Source organism: Carassius auratus, chromosome 50, assembly GCF_003368295.1.
Source record: "Carassius auratus strain Wakin chromosome 50, ASM336829v1, whole genome shotgun sequence".
Taxonomy (NCBI): domain Eukaryota; kingdom Metazoa; phylum Chordata; class Actinopteri; order Cypriniformes; family Cyprinidae; genus Carassius; species Carassius auratus.
The window spans coordinates 1,401,947-1,420,685 of NC_039292.1; the positions used below are offsets into that span (position 1 = coordinate 1,401,947).

The 18,739-nt window shown below is 39.3% G+C and overlaps 2 protein-coding genes across 12 annotated transcripts in view; both read left to right on the forward strand.

Annotated features, from left to right (window-relative positions):
• Window positions 1-18,739, forward strand: part of LOC113066589 (neogenin-like) — a 1,074,835-nt gene that overhangs the window by 88,306 nt on the left and 967,790 nt on the right. The gene's annotated exons all lie outside the window — the stretch shown is intronic.
• The window catches only part of LOC113066591 (zinc finger protein 609-like), a 78,544-nt gene that overhangs the window by 21,375 nt on the left and 38,430 nt on the right, over window positions 1-18,739 (forward strand). The window contains exon 2 of one of the 4 annotated variants that reach the window (XM_026238507.1): window positions 3,927-4,799. The exons of 1 other annotated variant lie outside the window; for it this stretch is intronic. In XM_026238507.1, the coding sequence (XP_026094292.1) occupies window positions 4,059-4,799 (741 nt within the window). In that variant the 5' untranslated portion in view covers window positions 3,927-4,058. Of the gene's footprint in view, window positions 1-3,926; window positions 4,800-12,569; window positions 12,931-13,826; window positions 14,812-18,739 lie in introns of those variants that run through there. 2 more of the 4 variants (XM_026238509.1, XM_026238510.1) reach the window with 2 other exon arrangements.

Here is an 18,739-nt window from a genome sequence, read left to right on the forward strand (position 1 = left end):
ATTGGCAACATCAAAAAGCGATGTGCATGACCAGTGGTGCACTTACTGCGACCTGAAAAGTTTAGATGTTTCTAATTTAATTTTCTACCTGTTAGATTGTGTTTTATTTACGTCTACACCTAGATAGCCTTTTTTTAATCAATAAACGCGTATTAATGTATAGCCTTATGCAACAATTACTTATGTAAATTTTATATATGACATTACATATTTACATTTTCATGTAACAGCCAGTATTTGTATCTGTAACAATCACAAAATTTTTCCTATCTGCATTCGGATACAACATCGTACAGTTACTTGATAAGACTGTTATGACTTTTTATATATTTTTTCGTAGTTATCACTGAACAAGTATTACGTGTTAAACTGAAATAATTATTAATTTCTAAAATAATATTTATCATGCAAGCAGAGAGATGTCATGACAAACGTTTAGTGATCATTTGAACACGACTGAATCCATTCAATGCACACATTCTCATTACGCAGAAAACTTTGAGCGAGTCTTAATGTTAATGAACTTCACTAAACAGATGTGTGTGTTCCGCGCAAACCAGCAAAAGGTAAATATGCAAAAATATATGCAAACATGTAGGACAAGTAGACGATTATTAGCCTACTCTTGAGAGAGAACTGGTTTGGTTTTTGAGAGACTGAGACGCGCAGCGCGGCTGTTTGATTGGTGAGCGGGCTGTGCTTATTCCATTCATTCGTATCATGGTAGCCTAAGCTTTCAATATTTGCCTTTTAAATATATACAAATAATATAACGTGTAGCTATGATGTATTATTATAGGTAAAATTACTCTTGCACTGATTTCTGAGAGATGCACAGAGAGGCGACAACAATGCCGTGTTTGATTTGCACTCTTTTCACTCATAAAGTTTACATTCATTCACTTCTGGCGCTGATGCCCTGGCTCACCTGTTATCTAGCAAACACCAGACTGTGTCAGCTTTAGCCGAGTATTCGGGCAGAATTATTCCTTGAGCGTTATTCGTTTTTTAAGCCATTATCCGTGCCATTCCGAATAAGGTATTTGGCTTCAGGCACAACCCTAATTATTACATTACATATTTTATTTTTACATGCAACATAGATAAGGTCATATAGTAACAGCTCCACGCAATATTGTAATTCTAAAATTCACGTCGTACTTGCAAACACTTTGTGTGAATTATGGTTAATGCATGCTGGAGTAGTCGATTGTTTCCGACAGAGCTCGACTAGTCGATGCAAGCACAAGCACAGTATGACAAAAATTTCGCTGTATTTATGTGTGCAAGCCCAGTAGAGCCAAACGTATCCATTCTAGCCTTGCTGCACGCATTTGTCATATCCCGAGCTTTGCGTGTGTCTGTGCACTGTGCCAATTAGGCATAGTCATATACATTTTTGACCACAGATATAATGTCAACAAAAAATAAAGTACATAAAAATTATTTGACCTTACAGTTCCAAACTTTGTTTGTTTATCCAAGTTTAGCTCCCAGGGTCAGACTGGGGGTAAAACCAGTACTCATTAGCAAGGCCCCAAAGGAAGAGAGGGCCCTTGAAAAGTATGAATCTAAAATATATTTTTTTTTCCTGGATATTTTCATGGGTGGGGGCCATGGGGGCCCATCAGGACTGCCTATGCATAGGGCCCAGGATCTTGTTTAACGCCCCTGTTAGCTTTAACCCAAATTATACACACTTGAACCTAATCAAGCTCTTACTAGACACACTAATCTTCCAGGTGTTTTAAGGCCAGTTGGAGCTAAACTTTTCAGGACATTGCCATCCAGGATGTAGTTTGGAGACCCCTGTCCTACAGAGTTTTTACTTTGCACATGCTTTTTGATCATTACAAATAATAATGTAAAATGATTTTCTTAGAATAGGAGATATGCTTTCTCTCGCATCACAAACATTATCAGTAGTTAAGTATGTGGTCTTGAAGAGGACCCTTTTTTCTTTCATTTGGACTCGGTCTTGGACTTGGACTCGAAACTTTTGGACTTGGACTTGACTTGGACTCGAACCTCTTTGGACTCGGTCTTGACTCGGTCTCGACTAGTCCTGGACTTGGACTTGACTTGGACTCGACAAAGCCGGACTTGACTACAGCTCTATTTGGAAGTTCTATGCTCAAAGCTTTTCATAGTGCGGAGAGAGCAGGGGACTGATGACTGTGATAGTGGAAGTCCGTCTTAACATGGGTTCCAACGACAGTCGTTTGGAAAGCTTCCTGCAGGACACACTCTATGTTCCCTGGTGGACTGAAGGACTACAGCAAACCACTGATTAGTGTCCTCTCATTCCACCATCTGTCTCCTCGACTATTCAAGACGCAGCTCAAAGCCAGCCTCATCTTTTCCAACTTAAGTAGCTCTTAGTTTTATTAGACGACCGCCAAACTGTAGTAGTGCAGTTAAACCAGTTTGTGGTTCGTACTGTCTTTTATGTGACCTCTTTTGAGTATTACGGGTAATGACTTTGACCTTTAATCGGTGTCTTTCTGTTCTATTTCTGTCCCAGACTAGATGAATAATGTAGAGCTTTTTATTCGAACTAGTTATCTGTGTTTGTTTATGGGTTGTTAAGTGTTCTTGAGAATCTGTAATAAACCGATTTTAAGCGTCTTTGACATTAAAAAGGTTTTTGTTTCTATTTAAAGATCAGTGACATTTGGAAAGTGTTGAATGTGTGTAATTCATGGCCACGGAAAGTGATTTAAGTGACTTAAACAACACTGTGCATGCTGAAATCCTGTCTGAGGTGTTGCACCCCATAAGTTCATCTTTAACGAACCATCGCTTCAGCTTTTGAAACGCTGCTTATACATCAATTCATTGACAACAGTCAAGATTAGAAAAATTTAACACAATATGGTGATTGGTTTTGCAAGACTTTTTGCAGCATTGTGTACATGTTTGCTTTTTAAAACTTATTTTAGATCCTTTGGCTTCAGATCCGATCTTTTGTGCCTAGTCCAACTGAGGTGGACATCTGACATTTACATATTTTGAATATTTGTCTGTAATATTCTGACACTGTGCTTAACTAAGGGATGAGTCTACAGGACTGAGCGGTTAATTTGTCATGCACCTACGTTACTAGTTAACTAGTGAATTTATTTTTTATTTTATTTTCTTTCCTTTCCTTTCTTTTTAAGCTGAGTTGCTCAGGTCTTCACATGATGACAGCATGACATGCTTTATCTTGCGACAGTAGTATGCTAAAATCATGTTAGCATGCTTTTCAGATTCAGGATTTAATTTCAGTGCCATGAGCATAGCATTGATGTTGTAATGAGCTCAACTTTATGACTATATTTTAAAGACCCCAGTGTTATGATTGTTGTGAACCGTCTAGCTGATTTAAAAAAAAACAAGATTATTGTAGGAACGTTGATTGGTGGACAAGAATGATCTAATTATGGTGCTGCCTCAAAACGAACCAGGCATTCAGACAGTCCACGACTAGTGGGTTTTGAAAATATGTAGTTTTGCTCATCCTTGATGTCTTTAATGTTCACTTGTGAGGAAGTTAATAGCAATGCTGTTTAGTCTCAAAGCAAGCGGCATGTTTGAGTCATTCTCATTCCTGCAGTCATCCGTTGAGCGTTAATGTCAATCTGTCATTGAAGAAGGGTAGTGTTTCCATGTGTTGAGATGCAATCTCTGACTATGAACTGATGGTGACCATGATTCAGCTGAAGAGTTTTTTTTTGTCCCGAGTCATCTAAAATGTAGTCTAAAAAGATTACTCTGCATGTATTTATAATTCATGTGCAGTGGAACAGCTTGCGAAACCTTTTATATCTAGGCCCTTGAAAGGATTCTGATGTTATTGTAAACTGTTTTATAAGAGCAGTGTGCTTGTAAGATTTCCTAATTTCTTACATATTTTCTTGTTGTTTTTACCCCCCCTCCCCCAGGGCAACAATGTGGGTTACTGGGAAGGGGAAACCAACAGGACCCTGAGGCTTGTGTAAATGTGTTTCCCAACAGCCTCAGTCGTCTGAGAAGGTCAGACCTCCCTGTGGCGCGCTTGGGCCGCTGGCACTAAGATGTCCCTCAGTAGTGGCACTGCAGGCGGGAAAGGTGTGGACTTGAATGCGGTGGACACTTACGACAGCGGCGATGAGTGGGAAATTGGTGTAGGCAACCTGATCATTGACCTTGACGCCGATTTAGAGAAAGAAAAGCTTGAGATGTCGGGCACTAAGGACGGGGACGGACTGGCTGCTGCCTCGAGTGCCGTAGCAGCATTGCCGGACAACATCAAGTTTATTAACCCAGTGCCTCCCCCGCCGATCAAGGACAGCAAATCCAAAGCTAAGCGTAGCAAGAATTCCAAGGACAGTAGCAAGTCCTCAAACCCTGATGGGGCTAAGAAGGACTCCCAGGGACGGACCCAAAACGAGGCCACTGGGCCAACTATGGGAAGTGGTTCCACAACTTTACCTTCCGGGAAAGGTTCAGATAAAAGTAACAAAGCCTCTCGTAATGTTCAGACTGGCAAAAAGGACAAGGAGGGTTCTGGGAAAAGCAAGAAGGAGAAAAACGAAGGGGTACAAGCTGGGAGTGTGCCCTCGGAAAAGGACCCATCAGCCCAGGTCATGCCTTTAGGCCAGGCACGCAATACCCCGTTTGAGGGGACGCAAAATTCGGACCTTGTTGGTGCTGAGCAACTAGGGAATATTACCCTCGATACCACTGGAATAGTCACTCCTCTGGCTATCAAGAGCGAACCAGAAGAAGTGGAAAATAATGATTGCAGGACCATGAAGAAAGTTAAAAGTGAAAAGGTGAGTCCACTGGTGTTTTTATTGCTCTTCAAGCAGGAAATGAGCATTGCATTGTGGTTTTTAGTTTGGTTTTAAGTTTGTGTTTATATAAGAATTTGGTTGAGTATTATAAATGGTGCTTGTATAATGCAGTAGAAGCTGGAAGCTAATGCTGTTCCAAATGTTAAAAGTTGACAATGACTTAGAACCTGACATATCCTGGTGTGCCAATTTGCTGGCTGCATTTCATTTGGCACTAGTCCATTTTAAAGTGCGGAAAACAAGGCATGCTTCAGTTGGTGTTCTCTATGTCCATTTAGTAATGCATAAGTGCTGCCAAAAAGAATAGCTATACAGCTGTGAGAACAGCTGTAATGCTAATAAGTTTATCATACCAATTGTTGATAACCAGATTTCTACCAAACTGGTTAAACTTTAGTCGCTCCAGTTACTGAGCTCAGGTTAAGTGTGAGATTTCATTTTTATCTTCACATGCTAGTTTTCTGTCTGGTTGAAGTTTTTGTTGCCCAGTCTTGTTTGAATTGAGTTGTTGGCCAATTGTAGAGGTTTTCTCGATTATCCTTTGCACTCAATTATTGGCCTACTAGTTCTCAAGGAATTTTGGCAGCTGGTCTAATTTGTAGCTTGATCTTTCATGTTAAAACAAGAATCCATGCCTCGACAGATTGTTCTTAGAAGAATGTAGAGTTCAGCATATTCCCCACAGTAGCACACACTTTCTTGTTCAAATATGAGATACAAAGATCAGCAAAGAAGACTAATGTATTAATGTACTTTGAAGTCATTAAATTCTGAGAATGTATTATATTGCACTGCTTTATGTTGAACATTGACTAAGCCTGGCTTGTGCATTACAAACTGAGAGGGTTAACTAATGTATCTGCTTACAACAGTTTTGTGAAATTCCTTGCTAGTGACTCAGTCAGTAGTTGTTCATACTCACAGCATTGTGTTCCCTACATAGTGGGCCTCCCGGGAGCCATTGAAATGTAACACTTTGACTCCTTGCTTACTCTCAATTGTGACAGGCAGCCAAATATAGGCTAATGGAAATGTTTTCTTTAGACAGAACTGATAGTGACCCATTTTGTAGCATCATTGAAAAATATTTTTTGGTTAACTACAGCTTGACTTGATATAGTTTAATTTTTTTACCTTGTTTGTATGTGATTTCAGTGAACACTATTCCTTTTTTTTGGTCCAAGAATGTAGGTTAACAACGGTGCTCTAATTTCATTATGTTCCTGCATGTCACCAGCACTGGTAAAGTCATGGGTTTGATTCCCAAGGAATGCTAAAGACTGATGAAATTCATACCTTCGCTTTGGGTAAAATTGCCTGTCAAATGCATAGCAGTACATTTTATTGTGCATTGTGTTCACTAAGCATTGTCATTTGCATTGACTTTCATTGTGTTACTGTAGCTCAAACAGTAGAGTAACACCAAGGTCTTTGGTTTGATTCCCATGGAATACAGGAACTGATAAAACAACATATGCCTTGAATATAATACAAGATGCTTTTTTGGATAAAAGTGTCAGGCAAATTCTTAACGGTAAATTGCATAGCATTTAAAGTTTAAATGTTAATCTTTTTGTTTTATCTTTTAATGCTTTTTTTATTCTTTGAGGTTCTTTTCTCGTTTGATTCTGTTCTGGTTGGTTAGAGTGATACTGAGACTTGTCACTGGTAGAAACCTTTCTGTTGGCCCTATAGTGCTCCGCAACCAATAACCCCATTCATGGCTTCCTCTGACTGCTGCTATTGTCTTCTGGTACATTCCTTAAACAAGCACAGGGGGTTCACGCGGGGCCTCAGGGGGAGGGACCACAAGAGCTCAAACTAAACACAAAATACCTATTCCTCTTGCCTCTTAACAACTAGATCTCAAGGTGTGAGGAGGGGATGCTATCGAGTTTCAGGGAGGGGAACCAGACCGGCTTTTCAACCTTCTCTAAAGTGGTTTCATATTTCCCATGGTGCAGGTAGAGCGGCAGGCAAGGCTGGTTTTCCCACATCGTGTGGCCCTGTCGGACTATACACTAACACAAGGGCTGGGTATCGATCCAGATGTTCCAGATCGATTCAATTTCGATTCATAAGCTCTCAAAATGATTCAATTCGATTAGAGCTGTAATCTGGCCTTAATAATAAGTTAAGCCCGACAGGACCCGAGCCCGACAAGTAAATTTTGATTGACTGCTTTTTAATAGCCAGAACCCATTTACAACCTGACCATATTCAAATGTATGCACACACACTCTTTTGCCTTTTGTCAGGAATGAGTCACTTGTATGTTTTAACATAATTTATACTTGACTTACGTAATAGGCCACTTGGAAGTTTGATCAAAGAAATAAAATAAGTCCTCTGTAACATGGTTATATCTCAGCACTCTATAAATAGCCCTAGGTATAGTTTAAGATCAATTCTGAAGTAAGATGGGTATTTGGCAATAACGAAATTAATTAAGATAAAGGCTCTGCCGGATTTGCTTCGCCAAAGCAGCTGACATAATAAAATAATAATGCTAACATTAGTTTATATAGCCTACTCTGTCTACATTATGCATTTAAGACTCAATTTATATTTAGTTATTATTTGAAAAACATTTACCATTTACCAACATTTAACACCAAGATTAGGTAAGGCCTACGTGTTTTTGTGGAGGAAAATTATCGAATCCACTGTAGATGGCTTCAGCGCGTTCCTGCGCACACTGATGGTGCGTCCAGCAATATAACCCTCTGGCCCAGTATTCAAGGATTCTCAATATAAACAAGGTCAAAACTTTTCCAAACCTCAGACTTTGCTTTAGTTGCTGGTGCTACCAAAACGCAATCGTCAGAGGCAAGCCTCCGTTTCAACTACTCAGCATACATTTTCGCATCTTTTTCGCGCTAATCGAAACACATCACATGACCGCTCATTTACCGCACAAGCCCAAGCTCGACCAAAATGATATAAATGAAGCCCGAATCGAAATGAAGTCCGATCGGGTCCCGTCGGGTTCGGGCAAAGATCTTAAGCTCTATTTTCTATACTCTGTTCTAGATTCAAGTAGGGGTGTGACGGTTAGTATATAACCGTGAGACCGGCGGTTATAGTTGATCACCATCATTAGAACTCTATAACCGCCAAAGAGTGTCATTAAAATATTTTTTACAAACATTTTTTATCAAAAATTATTTTCATTTTTTAGATAGGATCATAAGATGCGCAATATATCGGGAGACATGGTTTTTACCACTTAATGAAGTTTTGTAAATCGTCAGACATTATATTTACCACTTCATTACATTTTGCTTTGTAGAAAACCTTTCTTAAAAACGAATTTCGTTTCGAACAAATTTTATCTTAATTTTAATAAATGTTTCATCAACCAATTGCATGTATTTTAATAAATAAAAAGCAAATATAGCAGACAATGATAACCGTGACATGGAAGCACCAGCGCCCCGTGTTCACTTGCACTGCACTGTGAACTAGAGCGCATCTCATCGTAAATGAAACTCAGCGTAGGCCTGTGCCTCATACATTAGCATTAAATATCTTTGCTGCATCCTTTCTAGAACAGACAAAACAATCAACGGATGCTGGGCGGGTGCGGCTTTGAAATTTGCTCAAAAAACTTTGGCGCGGATGATTAGTTTTGTGACAGATCTCCTTAATAAACGGAGGTCTGAAATCTCTGCCCCTTTACCGATCATTGCGCGTGCTGACACGGAGTTAACCCGCTATCTCCAAGAACAACCAATTGAATCTACGGCAGATCCACTAGCATGGGGGCGAGACAATAAAACACGCTATCCGCTCACACTGTCTTCGTCGTCTTGCTAAAATGCTTTCATACCTCTGACTTTTTATGTGAAGTTGGCATCAACGTCGACAAAGCACCTGAAACCCTTTAAGCCAGTGGTTCTCAACCTTTTGTTCCACCGGGCCGCATTATGGTCCAACAAGTCTCGCGGGCCGCAGGCATATAATTTACACATTACGTCACCAATACAAACCAACCTGATTTATTATATTATAGCCTAAATATTATGATATCTAATTGATTAGATTCATTGAAATAAATAAATAATTCTACTACAACTGATTCTGTCGGGAGCTGAACAATTTTGTGAAATTCGGCTCGATGTAGTAACAGCACAATGAAGTTGCGATTGAAAACCCTGTGTTATACTTTCCGCATGAGCAATCCAGACGCGGACGCAAACTTCTTCCATTTATACTTCCGAAAGCGCATGCTGATGGTCCGCTCTGCAACGAACATGAACAAACAATTGCCCATAATCATTGCACATCGTTCTCTTTATAATCTTTATTGACTGATTGCACAGGTTCGATTGACAATGGGCTTCTTCACACTGCCTGAACATGTGCAATTGTGCTTTTGAAGACTACTGACCACGCGCACCTGTCCGTGCGGTCGTCTGCTCAGAGCCTCGGCACATGCTCTCCGATTGCGATTTTTACATCACGCCTACCCAGCGGTCCATAGCGGACTCGCGGACGCAGAAAGTATGAGGCTTTAAGATGCAGTCTGTAAGACTCGCACGGGAGCATGACTTGACGCGCGACATTGCAGGAAATGTGCGTTCACAAATGTAGCCTGTGTTGATCCAAATATGGAAAGCACTTTCAAATTTAATAATATGAGGTTCTCTACAGAGATGTTTTGCCACATTTCTTCAATTAAGGATGATTGCTGCGTAGTATATGGTTTTTCCATTTGCTTGAATTTTTTCAAGTGAGTTGCAAAAGTTTTGTGTGTGTGTGTGTTCAGTATATGGTGAACCGCATTTGAATCGTGGGTTGAGAACCACTGCTTTAAACTGAATGAATGAAGGACAGATTCGTGGGTAACATCGCACAAGGCACATAAGAGGGTGACATCTAGTGGAGAAGATTTGTAATTAGATTAACGCTAATCTTACGTTCAATGTTTGCGGAAATAAATATGGAAAAAATCAATTCATGGCCTTTGAGAATCGATTTTGAATCGACCACATTTAAAAAAACGATTAATCGGAGAATAATTTTTTTTACGCAGCCCTAACTAACACTGCGCACACAGTAATTATCACCCTTAGAATAACTCTCTGCAGTCATTTGACGAGGGGAAGTGACCTTCTTTAAAGGGGTCATATGATGCAATATCTCTAACCATTGACACTCAAACCATTTGCTCCTCTGCATCCCATTCCGTCATTCGTTATATCTGCGTTGATTCAACAGTCTGCATCCTGACCCTAAATATAGTACAGATTGCTATGAGTTGGTGGAAGTTGCTCTCGGCCCAGCAGCGAGATCAGAGCTCACCGTCGTAACTCTGACTGACATGAGTTGCTAAGTTTATTGCTTCATGTATGGTGATCCAGGAAATCCTTTCTGGGGGTTTCGTTGGGTGTGCAAATGTTTAGTATTGGGATCTTTGCTGCCCATAAACTCTGTTTTCCAACATCTGGATCTCCGCTTAAGTCAAAAACAGGCCGGCCTTGGGTTCACACCCTTTCTGGCCGTTATTATTAGCTCAAGCGGGGAATTAGCTGCTGTTGTAGACTACAGCTCAGTGGATTTGTTAGACGGTCAGTGAATAAACCATCTCAAGATAATCCAGATTTAAAGATCTGGGTGCGATGCAGTGTTTTTGTCTGCATATGATGGTATCGCCACTTCAGAAAAGCCACTCGGAAATGAGTTTATGGCATTTTATTGGTTTCGTTTGCTTCAGTACTTAACAGTTTACTTGATATCAATGTGGTTTTGTATAGCCAAGTACCAGTCAGATTTTCTTCAGGAAATGTTCCTATTTTACTATTATTAACTGTTTTCCGCTGCCGGATGTATTAGTTGTGCTTGTAGTTCTTTAACAGTTTTAAATTGGGTATGTTGTAAAACCATACAAGCCTTTTCTCTTATTGTTTGCTTTAAGTATTGTTGCTCTAAAGGTGACTTTTTATAGTCCTGTCCCTCGGGGTTTTAGGCGTTCAAGAGTGCACATTCGTAATCCCTGGAGACACATTAAGCTTTTCTTCAAGCTCTTCTTGGCAGCTGATTTTGTTTCCTAGAACCTTATCAAAACACACCAGCTTTGGCGTAAACACCCGATGCGTTATGATTAGCGTGACGTGCTGCTTTCTTATTTTTAAACCCCGGTGACAGAAGCACCACGGTAACAGCGCGCAGTATTTCAGTACCGATCCGTCAACCCACACACTCTGGCATGCCTTGCTCCATTTTAAGGGACGCTGACAGGAACATGGATTGATTTATAGTTGGCCTTTTTCTCCCTGTCAGAGGTTGATCTTATGCTAGTAAACACCCAGGTTATTTTAGGGTTTCATTATTTGGTGATAATGTGTCCCCAAGGATGATCTTTGTATTGCAGGGCTTTCGCTGGTTTGGATGGCTGTAGTTTTGGTGTAATCCTGGCTGACATGTCAACAGCAGGATTAGGTTTATCGTTATGCTATGGTGTTCTCTCTCTCTTTTGGAGACTCTACACATTGGAGTGTCTTCCTTTGAAGAATTCACGTTCGGCTGCTTGTTTTGTCTGGGTGTAATTGCTACATCCTCACCAATAAATCCAGCGGGAGATAAAGACAGGGAGGTGGGAACCGGTGAATCATGATGGCCTTTCCCCTCACTTTCTCTCTCTATCTGTCTGTTTTACTGCTTTGTGATTCAGCCATTAACTCTGACAGTCAAGTCATCTATTTTCTTTATAATTAAGCGGTGCTTGCTAAGGAGACCATCTCTGTTACTATAACTCGTCCTTAGTGATTAGAACAAGTTCAGCGTGAGAGATGGGGTTAAGAATTAAGATCTTACTCAGAACCAGTTCAGTTTGTTAAAAATATTGGTCCTGAATGATTTTAATAGCATTGGTCTTTGCTAACCAATCATCCAACAGCACAACCAGCGGTGTCTTCTACATGACCAAATCACTCTTTTAAACGATTGTGTTCAATTTTCAGTGACAGCCTGGCATTTTGTTCAGAATCAATCCAAAAGACCCATGATTCAGTCTTAAATCCGTGAGTTTTGGTTTTAAATGGAACTTTTAATAGAATTATTTAAAAATGACAAAAGTGTTGTTTTGTGTAATGCTAATTATATGAGTTATTAATCCTTCAAAAATGAAAGTAGTAATTTTTGTACTTCAATTAATCATTTAAGCAGCTGGAATTAATAATAGTAATAATTGTAAAATTACTCTACGAATTGAGAACGTGTTACTCAGAAACCAGATGTATTTAATGAAATATATAACATCTTGTTCTGTGCATTATAAATACCTTTAAAATAAGTATAAAATACTATAGTATAGTATTCCTTTAGTGTTTCAAATATTTCGTTTAAATTGTATAATTATTATTTAACAATGGCAATTTTGGTCTTGTTTTCACCATCTAAATCAAGTCACCTTTAATTTATTTCCTAAATACAGCTAGTGAATGGTTTTCATGTGGCTGGTTTGTGTAAAAACCAAAACACTTGTAGTGATTTGAGATTGATTGACTCTTGAAATGATTCCTTTCAATGCATCAGTATTGTGATTCAAGAGTTTTCGTTTTGTTGTAATAAACAGTATTTTAAAAATTGTATTTAATAGGCATTTTAATACCAATTAATACAGCGTTTACTCCTTCAAAACTACTTAAAGAATCAGAATCATTCGCTTACATTCCCATTTCTAACTCAAAGCAGCATGTCACTGTTTTTATTCCATTTTTTTATTCACATACATTTTTTAATTACATATATTGATTCCAGTCTACTGAATTGGTATCTCAAATGATCAAGCATTTGAATCTTGCTATAGTGGGTGAGGCCTGCGAAAGCCATTAGAGAAATGTGAAACAAAGCTCTTTCATGGCCGCCTCCCTCTTTATTTACCGTCTTTATTTCTTTCCTCCCGTCCTCATGTGCTCGCTCTGTCTCTTAGCGCGCGGTGAGTCGTGGGGGAAGGGAAAAGAGAGAGAGCAGCTGTCCTTCGCTGTCAGCCAGTGCATTTCCAGCACGCCTCGTTCAGTGTCTGTGTGCGTGAGAAGTGAGGAGAGCGGGGGGGGGACAGACCGCGGCACGGGCGCTAGCAGAGGAGCGAATGCGCGAGGGGAGGGTAAGATCCATCCATCCATGCTGCTGCGAGGAAATGCATTTTCAGTGCAGAGATGCAAGTGTTCAGCGTTCTGTTCTTTGCCATCGCCAGTGTTTTAGCGTGTGCATGCATGCATGCGTGTGCTCGGTGTTGCACGTGTGCATTCAGCCAAGGTGGCCATGTTTGAAGAGGGCACATGAGAGGAGGAAGACACATTAGGCTAAGTTTTGCAGGTTTTATTGTTATTTTTCATCACGTTAAGTTATCTAATTTGAAGACAACATTTAAATCTGGTGTAGTGAATGATTCATCCGTGCACCAGTCTAAAGCAGGGATTCCCAAACTTTCTTTATTGTAAGCCAAACCCTTTTGACCTAAAATATATTTAAAGTAGATTTGAAATTCAAATAGTTTTTCAGTAACTTAACACCAGATTCAAGGTCCATTTTCGTAAATCTTTTCCTGTTGTTTTATTGAAGTTGGTTTTATTTTAAAGTGTAATTAATTAATATTATTTTTATATTTTATTAGCTACTAATTCATCAACTCGTGAACCCCTTGCAGTTCTGTCATGAACCACTAGTTTTCGAACCCTAGTTTGAGAAACCCTGATCTGAAGAACAATGTTTTTCTTTTGCTCCACCAGTGGTAAAGCATTTCTCTCCTGCTGATGTAAGCAGTGATGTAATTTCCTACTTTTAATACTTTAGGATAAAATCAAATTTCCTCTTGTCATTATTCCTCGTTACATTTTCAATTTGATTTAGAAGTTTGCAAAATTAAGTTTTGTGTATTCATTTTTAATAAATAGACCTCTATTCACTCAAAACATTGTTAAATAAATATTTTTCGCAAGTGTTAAACCTTTTTTAATTGTACAATTATTTATTTCAATTTACAAACATTTCTGATTTAATGATTTAGCTTTTCATAAACTCGCAAACCACTTGTAGTTCCCTGCTGAATCCCCAGGGCTGTGCAAACCCTACTTTGGAAAACCCTGATCTGAAGAATGAAAATGCTTGTTTTTGTAATATTTCACAAAATAAATTAACTTTCTCCACCTTGCTGATGTAAGCAAGGCCGTGTGGGCGGGGCAGTGATGTCATAGCCTATTCCACAACCCCTTTAAATAAAACAACATTTCTTGCCAAGCACACGCTCTTACTCAGAAATATGAAGAATTGTTAAAGTTAAATGTGTTGAATGCCATTTCATGTTGTCGTTCTCATAAAAGTGTAAATAAAGAGCGAAAGTACACATGTATTCACTCAACACATGGCTAAAAAGAGAGCAGGACAGGGTGAAAGAAACCCATTCACGGCTTGTTTCTGCGATCAGCAACCTCCCTTTTCTTCTCCCAGTCTGTTCCCGAGTAGACTGCGGCCAGGAAGCCTGTACTCCATTAAAACAAAGCTTTTTCAGTCGGGAGAGGAGGGGAGGTCTGTCTTTTCCTGGAATGCCTCCTTGTTTTGGGTCTTTTGCTTCTCCTGGGCCAAGGCTCCAAGTCTCTTTGTGTCTTTTCCGCAACAGGAGATTTCTTGCCACACTGTAAATCCTTTGCTGGTGTTTACATGAGTGTCGGCAGTGACCTTTTCTCATCTCATTTCTTTCCCTGTCTCTCACATTTGTGTCCCCCCCCCCTCCTGTAGTTCCTCCCCTTTCTCTCACCCCTCATGTAACTTTGGCACAGTGTCTCGGCTCTTGAACGGAGAGGCTGTTAAACTCTGTCACCGCACAATTTGTGAATGCTGCCCCTGGGTATTTTAGGCCCCTGGGTTAGCGAGCCAGGAAACGCCCATGCTCTCCCGTCTACGGCTCAAACTGAGAGAGAAAGACTCGTCTGAGCTGCAGTTATGAAAGCAAAGGACATCCAGACAACAAACACCGCCAGCTAGGAGGGTAAGAACTCAGGAGACAAAACTGTAAACGAACTGACTTGACTTAAATCCACAACGACGGCATTTAAACCTAAAACTTTAAATTGAACTGCAGGGCTGAAACGATACTGACATTTTCATTGTTTTTCTCTCAGTGCTCTGGTTCTGCTCTAACAAACCCGACATCCTTTGATTGAACGCAAACCTCAACAACAGGCTAATATTTGTTGTATTCATCTTTCCAGGGAATGTGGTAATAATCCGGAAGCGAATGGTGCAATTATTATCAGTAAAGATATCTACACTGTAAGCTTTGTTGATTAGAGCTATCTCTTCCAGTGTCGATCGAGATTATTGAATCCATCTGTTGAGCGGCCGTTCACAACTGATTGGAATCGGAAGAGATCTTGAGACACATTTAATACATTTTAACTAGTTTTAATGCAACCAGTGTTGCCAAGTCAGTGGTTTTCCTGAGGAATTGGGCTACTCCAACACTGTTGCGGTGGGTTGATACAACCTCAATAACGCGACATTTAGCCACTGGAATGCAAATTTTAATTTAGGAACCCAACCCAAAAATTTTTATTTTACCCCACAGAGCTTGATTTTTACCCTTGAAGCACCATTCTGCTAGCTTTGAGTAGCAATTAAGTGGGTTTTGTTGTGAGAACCTGGCAACCCTGAATGCAACACTAGTGGTGTGAGACGCTCACTGCACTGAAAGACACAGAACATTCATAGACCAACATTTGAAAAAAAGATTGTTTATTTATGACATTTCACCAAAAAACATGCCATTAAAACAAAAATAGTACCTTTAATATTAACACTTTTAACTTTTTTTTAAGCCTTTTAAAAAAAAAATTAATTTTATAAACCGCTTTGTAGCACTTTTAAATTATGATAAATTTGATAGTTTTTTGTTTCTCAGATAAATGACCATGCTTATGCATCATTTCAGTAAACAATTATTTAGATAAGAATGTATGCTAAATGCATACGTGTAAATGCCGAGAGAGTAGTTTTGTATATTTATTTTGGGTCTGTGCATCTTCCGTTAGCCAAGAGTTTGAGAGTCATAATAGAAACTTCGTACAAGCAAGCATCCCACAACACCTCAGTGTCAAAACATTGCACACACTAAATGAGAAATTATCGCAAAATATCGTAGGTTAACCGTATTTCCAACAGTTTAGTTTGGTGTTGCAGCTCAAATTGAAAACTGCAACTTAAAACAAGGGTTTAAACTACTACTTTACCAAGCTGCAGTCTTAATTTTTAGTGATTAATCACATTTTCCTAGCGCTTAAAATTTTTTTTGTTATTAAAATTGTTGGAGAGCACGCCCTGATTTTACTTGGAATTACTTTTCAGGCTTTTAACAATTGCTTGTCCCTGATAACCCTGTGAAATGTCTTTTCTGGTGGGCTCCAGCTTGCACGCTCGTATTGGAACTGATGACAGTCGATAAATGGGTCAAGACGGAGGAACTTTGTGAGTCAGTCCATTGATTGTGTGCTGAAAGCAGAACATGAGCATATCTGTCTTTGTGCTTTTGTGTGAATGTGAGCCACTCCCCTTCCAGATTCACACTGTTCTTGTGTGTAAACAGCGTGGTGTTAACCGAGGTCAGGACTGCACAAAACCACAATGTTTTATTCATCTGTTTACCTCACTCTCGCTCTCCTTCCTCTGCAGGCTGTCACACGCTCAGGCCGAGGAGGCCACCGCTTCGCATGCAAGCCTATTAGATAAATCCAGACCGGCTCCTCCTGCTCGTTTCTTTTTTTGAGCAAACAAGAGAAGCCAGATGCAGATTTTTTTTCTTGCCTTTTGCTTTTTTTCCCACAAAATTTGAAAGCCTATTATTATATTAATATATATTTTTTTCTGCTGCATTGGTCTTAGTGTGAAAAGTAATTTTCAACTAAATGTAGACTCTGTCTTCGACAGGAAATCATTAAAAATAATAGCTTGAAGTGTTGTTTTATTATTATTTATGTACTATTCTATTCTAGTAGTTGAAGTTTTGAATTAGCTTTTTATATTTTCCTTTTTATTAATGTGCATTTTTAATTTCTATTTAGCTTTACTGTATTTTCTATTTCAGTTGTAGTAATGGTTAGTAATTCGCAACATTCGAATTTTAAAATATTTTTGTTACTTCATTCTTATTTCAGTTAACAGAAGCATATTTTTGTTGACTGTTCCTTCAGTACAATTTATTCTCCATACACACATTTGATTAACAGTAATAAAATCCATCTCGCACGCTCTCTATAAAAGCTGAATATATGCCGTGTCTTCATGAACAGCAAGCCTTGTTCTGCGGATTTGCTTGAATTGACTTCCGCCCCCTTTGTGTTTGGTCTAGAAACCGAATCTGACATCAGATTATTTCTCAGAGAACAATCGGTTCTCTTTAGGAGGAGGATATCACACTTAATGCCCTGCTCAAATCTGAGCTATTTTTAAATAAATTCACAGCTGTGGAAGAGCTCTGAAAACCGCTAGGGGTTTGTGGGTAGTCATCTTTTTATAAGCCAATTCGTTCTCAGAGCCTGAGATCTCAAGCTCTTTTTTTGCTTTTTGCTTTCTCTTTTTTTTTAATATATTTAAGATCTTTTAAGAAAATGTTATTTAAAATTAACGCCAGTTGTGTTAAGCAATTGTTTGCTAATAGACACTATGCTAATTGCCATCTAATGCGAGTCTGCATTAAACCCTGTTTTCAGCAATAAAACTGTCTGGTGAACTGACAGCTAAAAGCTCTGTTCTCATTTAAAACACACACACACACACACACACACCTTGCACTAGCGTTTACATGGACCCTACTATTCCGGTCACGACTAGAACATACGACTAGAAGCACAATCAGAATTTTTAAAAAGTCACATTTAACCAAATCAGTCGGATTGAATTGGCAAGGTCTGACTAAAATTTAGATCGGTTTATTCCTTTTGTTATCTGAGCGAGGGAACATGTAAACACTTGATTGGATTGAAAACCAAAACTGGAAAGTACTGCGCATTTTCAGTGACCTAGAAATAGTGTAATGACCATAGACAGTAAAAGAAATGGACACAGCGACCCCAGTGGATTCAACGGAGACAAATGAAGTCAATTAGAAGCACGCACTTCCTGGGGGTCGAGCGTACTGCGCAGACTCAAACTGAGCTTGACGTATTCTGATAGCTGTGCCAAGAGCAATCTGAATCTCCCACCAAATCAAACAGGTACACAGCGTTGTTCTGAAAGTCTACCACTATTGAGACTCTGAAATGGGAGGAATGTGTTTCCCTGTCCTTCTAGGAAACTAGGATCTTCTGAAGGGATGATTGCACAGAATGATTTGCGGCAACAAAGCGATGGTGCACAACTCAAATGTATGCAGAAGAGTCGTGTTGTGAGAGGTAAACAACAGCACAGATATTGAATTGCTGTGAGTGTGAATGTCCCTGCTGCTAAAGACTTCTGGTTTTTGTGAGACAGACACCATTTATCTAAGTGTTTTTGGACTGCTCTAGACTGCAGAAGTTTGTGTGTGTGGCTCTGAATGTGAGCAAGCTGGGAAGGATGGTGAAGAGAGAACAACAGAGTCATGCCTTTTTTATGTTGTGTGTTTAAAAATGCATCAGGCATAAATGTTTAAAGACAGGTGCCAGTTCGGTTCAGGCTCTCGGAGAGTTTGCTGCTGCTCTCACCTCATCTCTCCTGACAGGACCCAAACTTTACCGCCAGACAAAAGAAAAGTTTTGAGAAATACTATATGAATTCTCGAGAGATATGGAAGAGCTTTGTTTATAACCCTTGTTCTCCTTTTTTCTTTGCCGGTCTGAATTTTTTTTATTTTTTTATTTTTTATGTAAAGGTCTTTTTTCTTTGTTTTTTTTTTCTCTCTCTTCTATGTGCATGCAAACAGTTGGATAAATCCATTTTGTGGT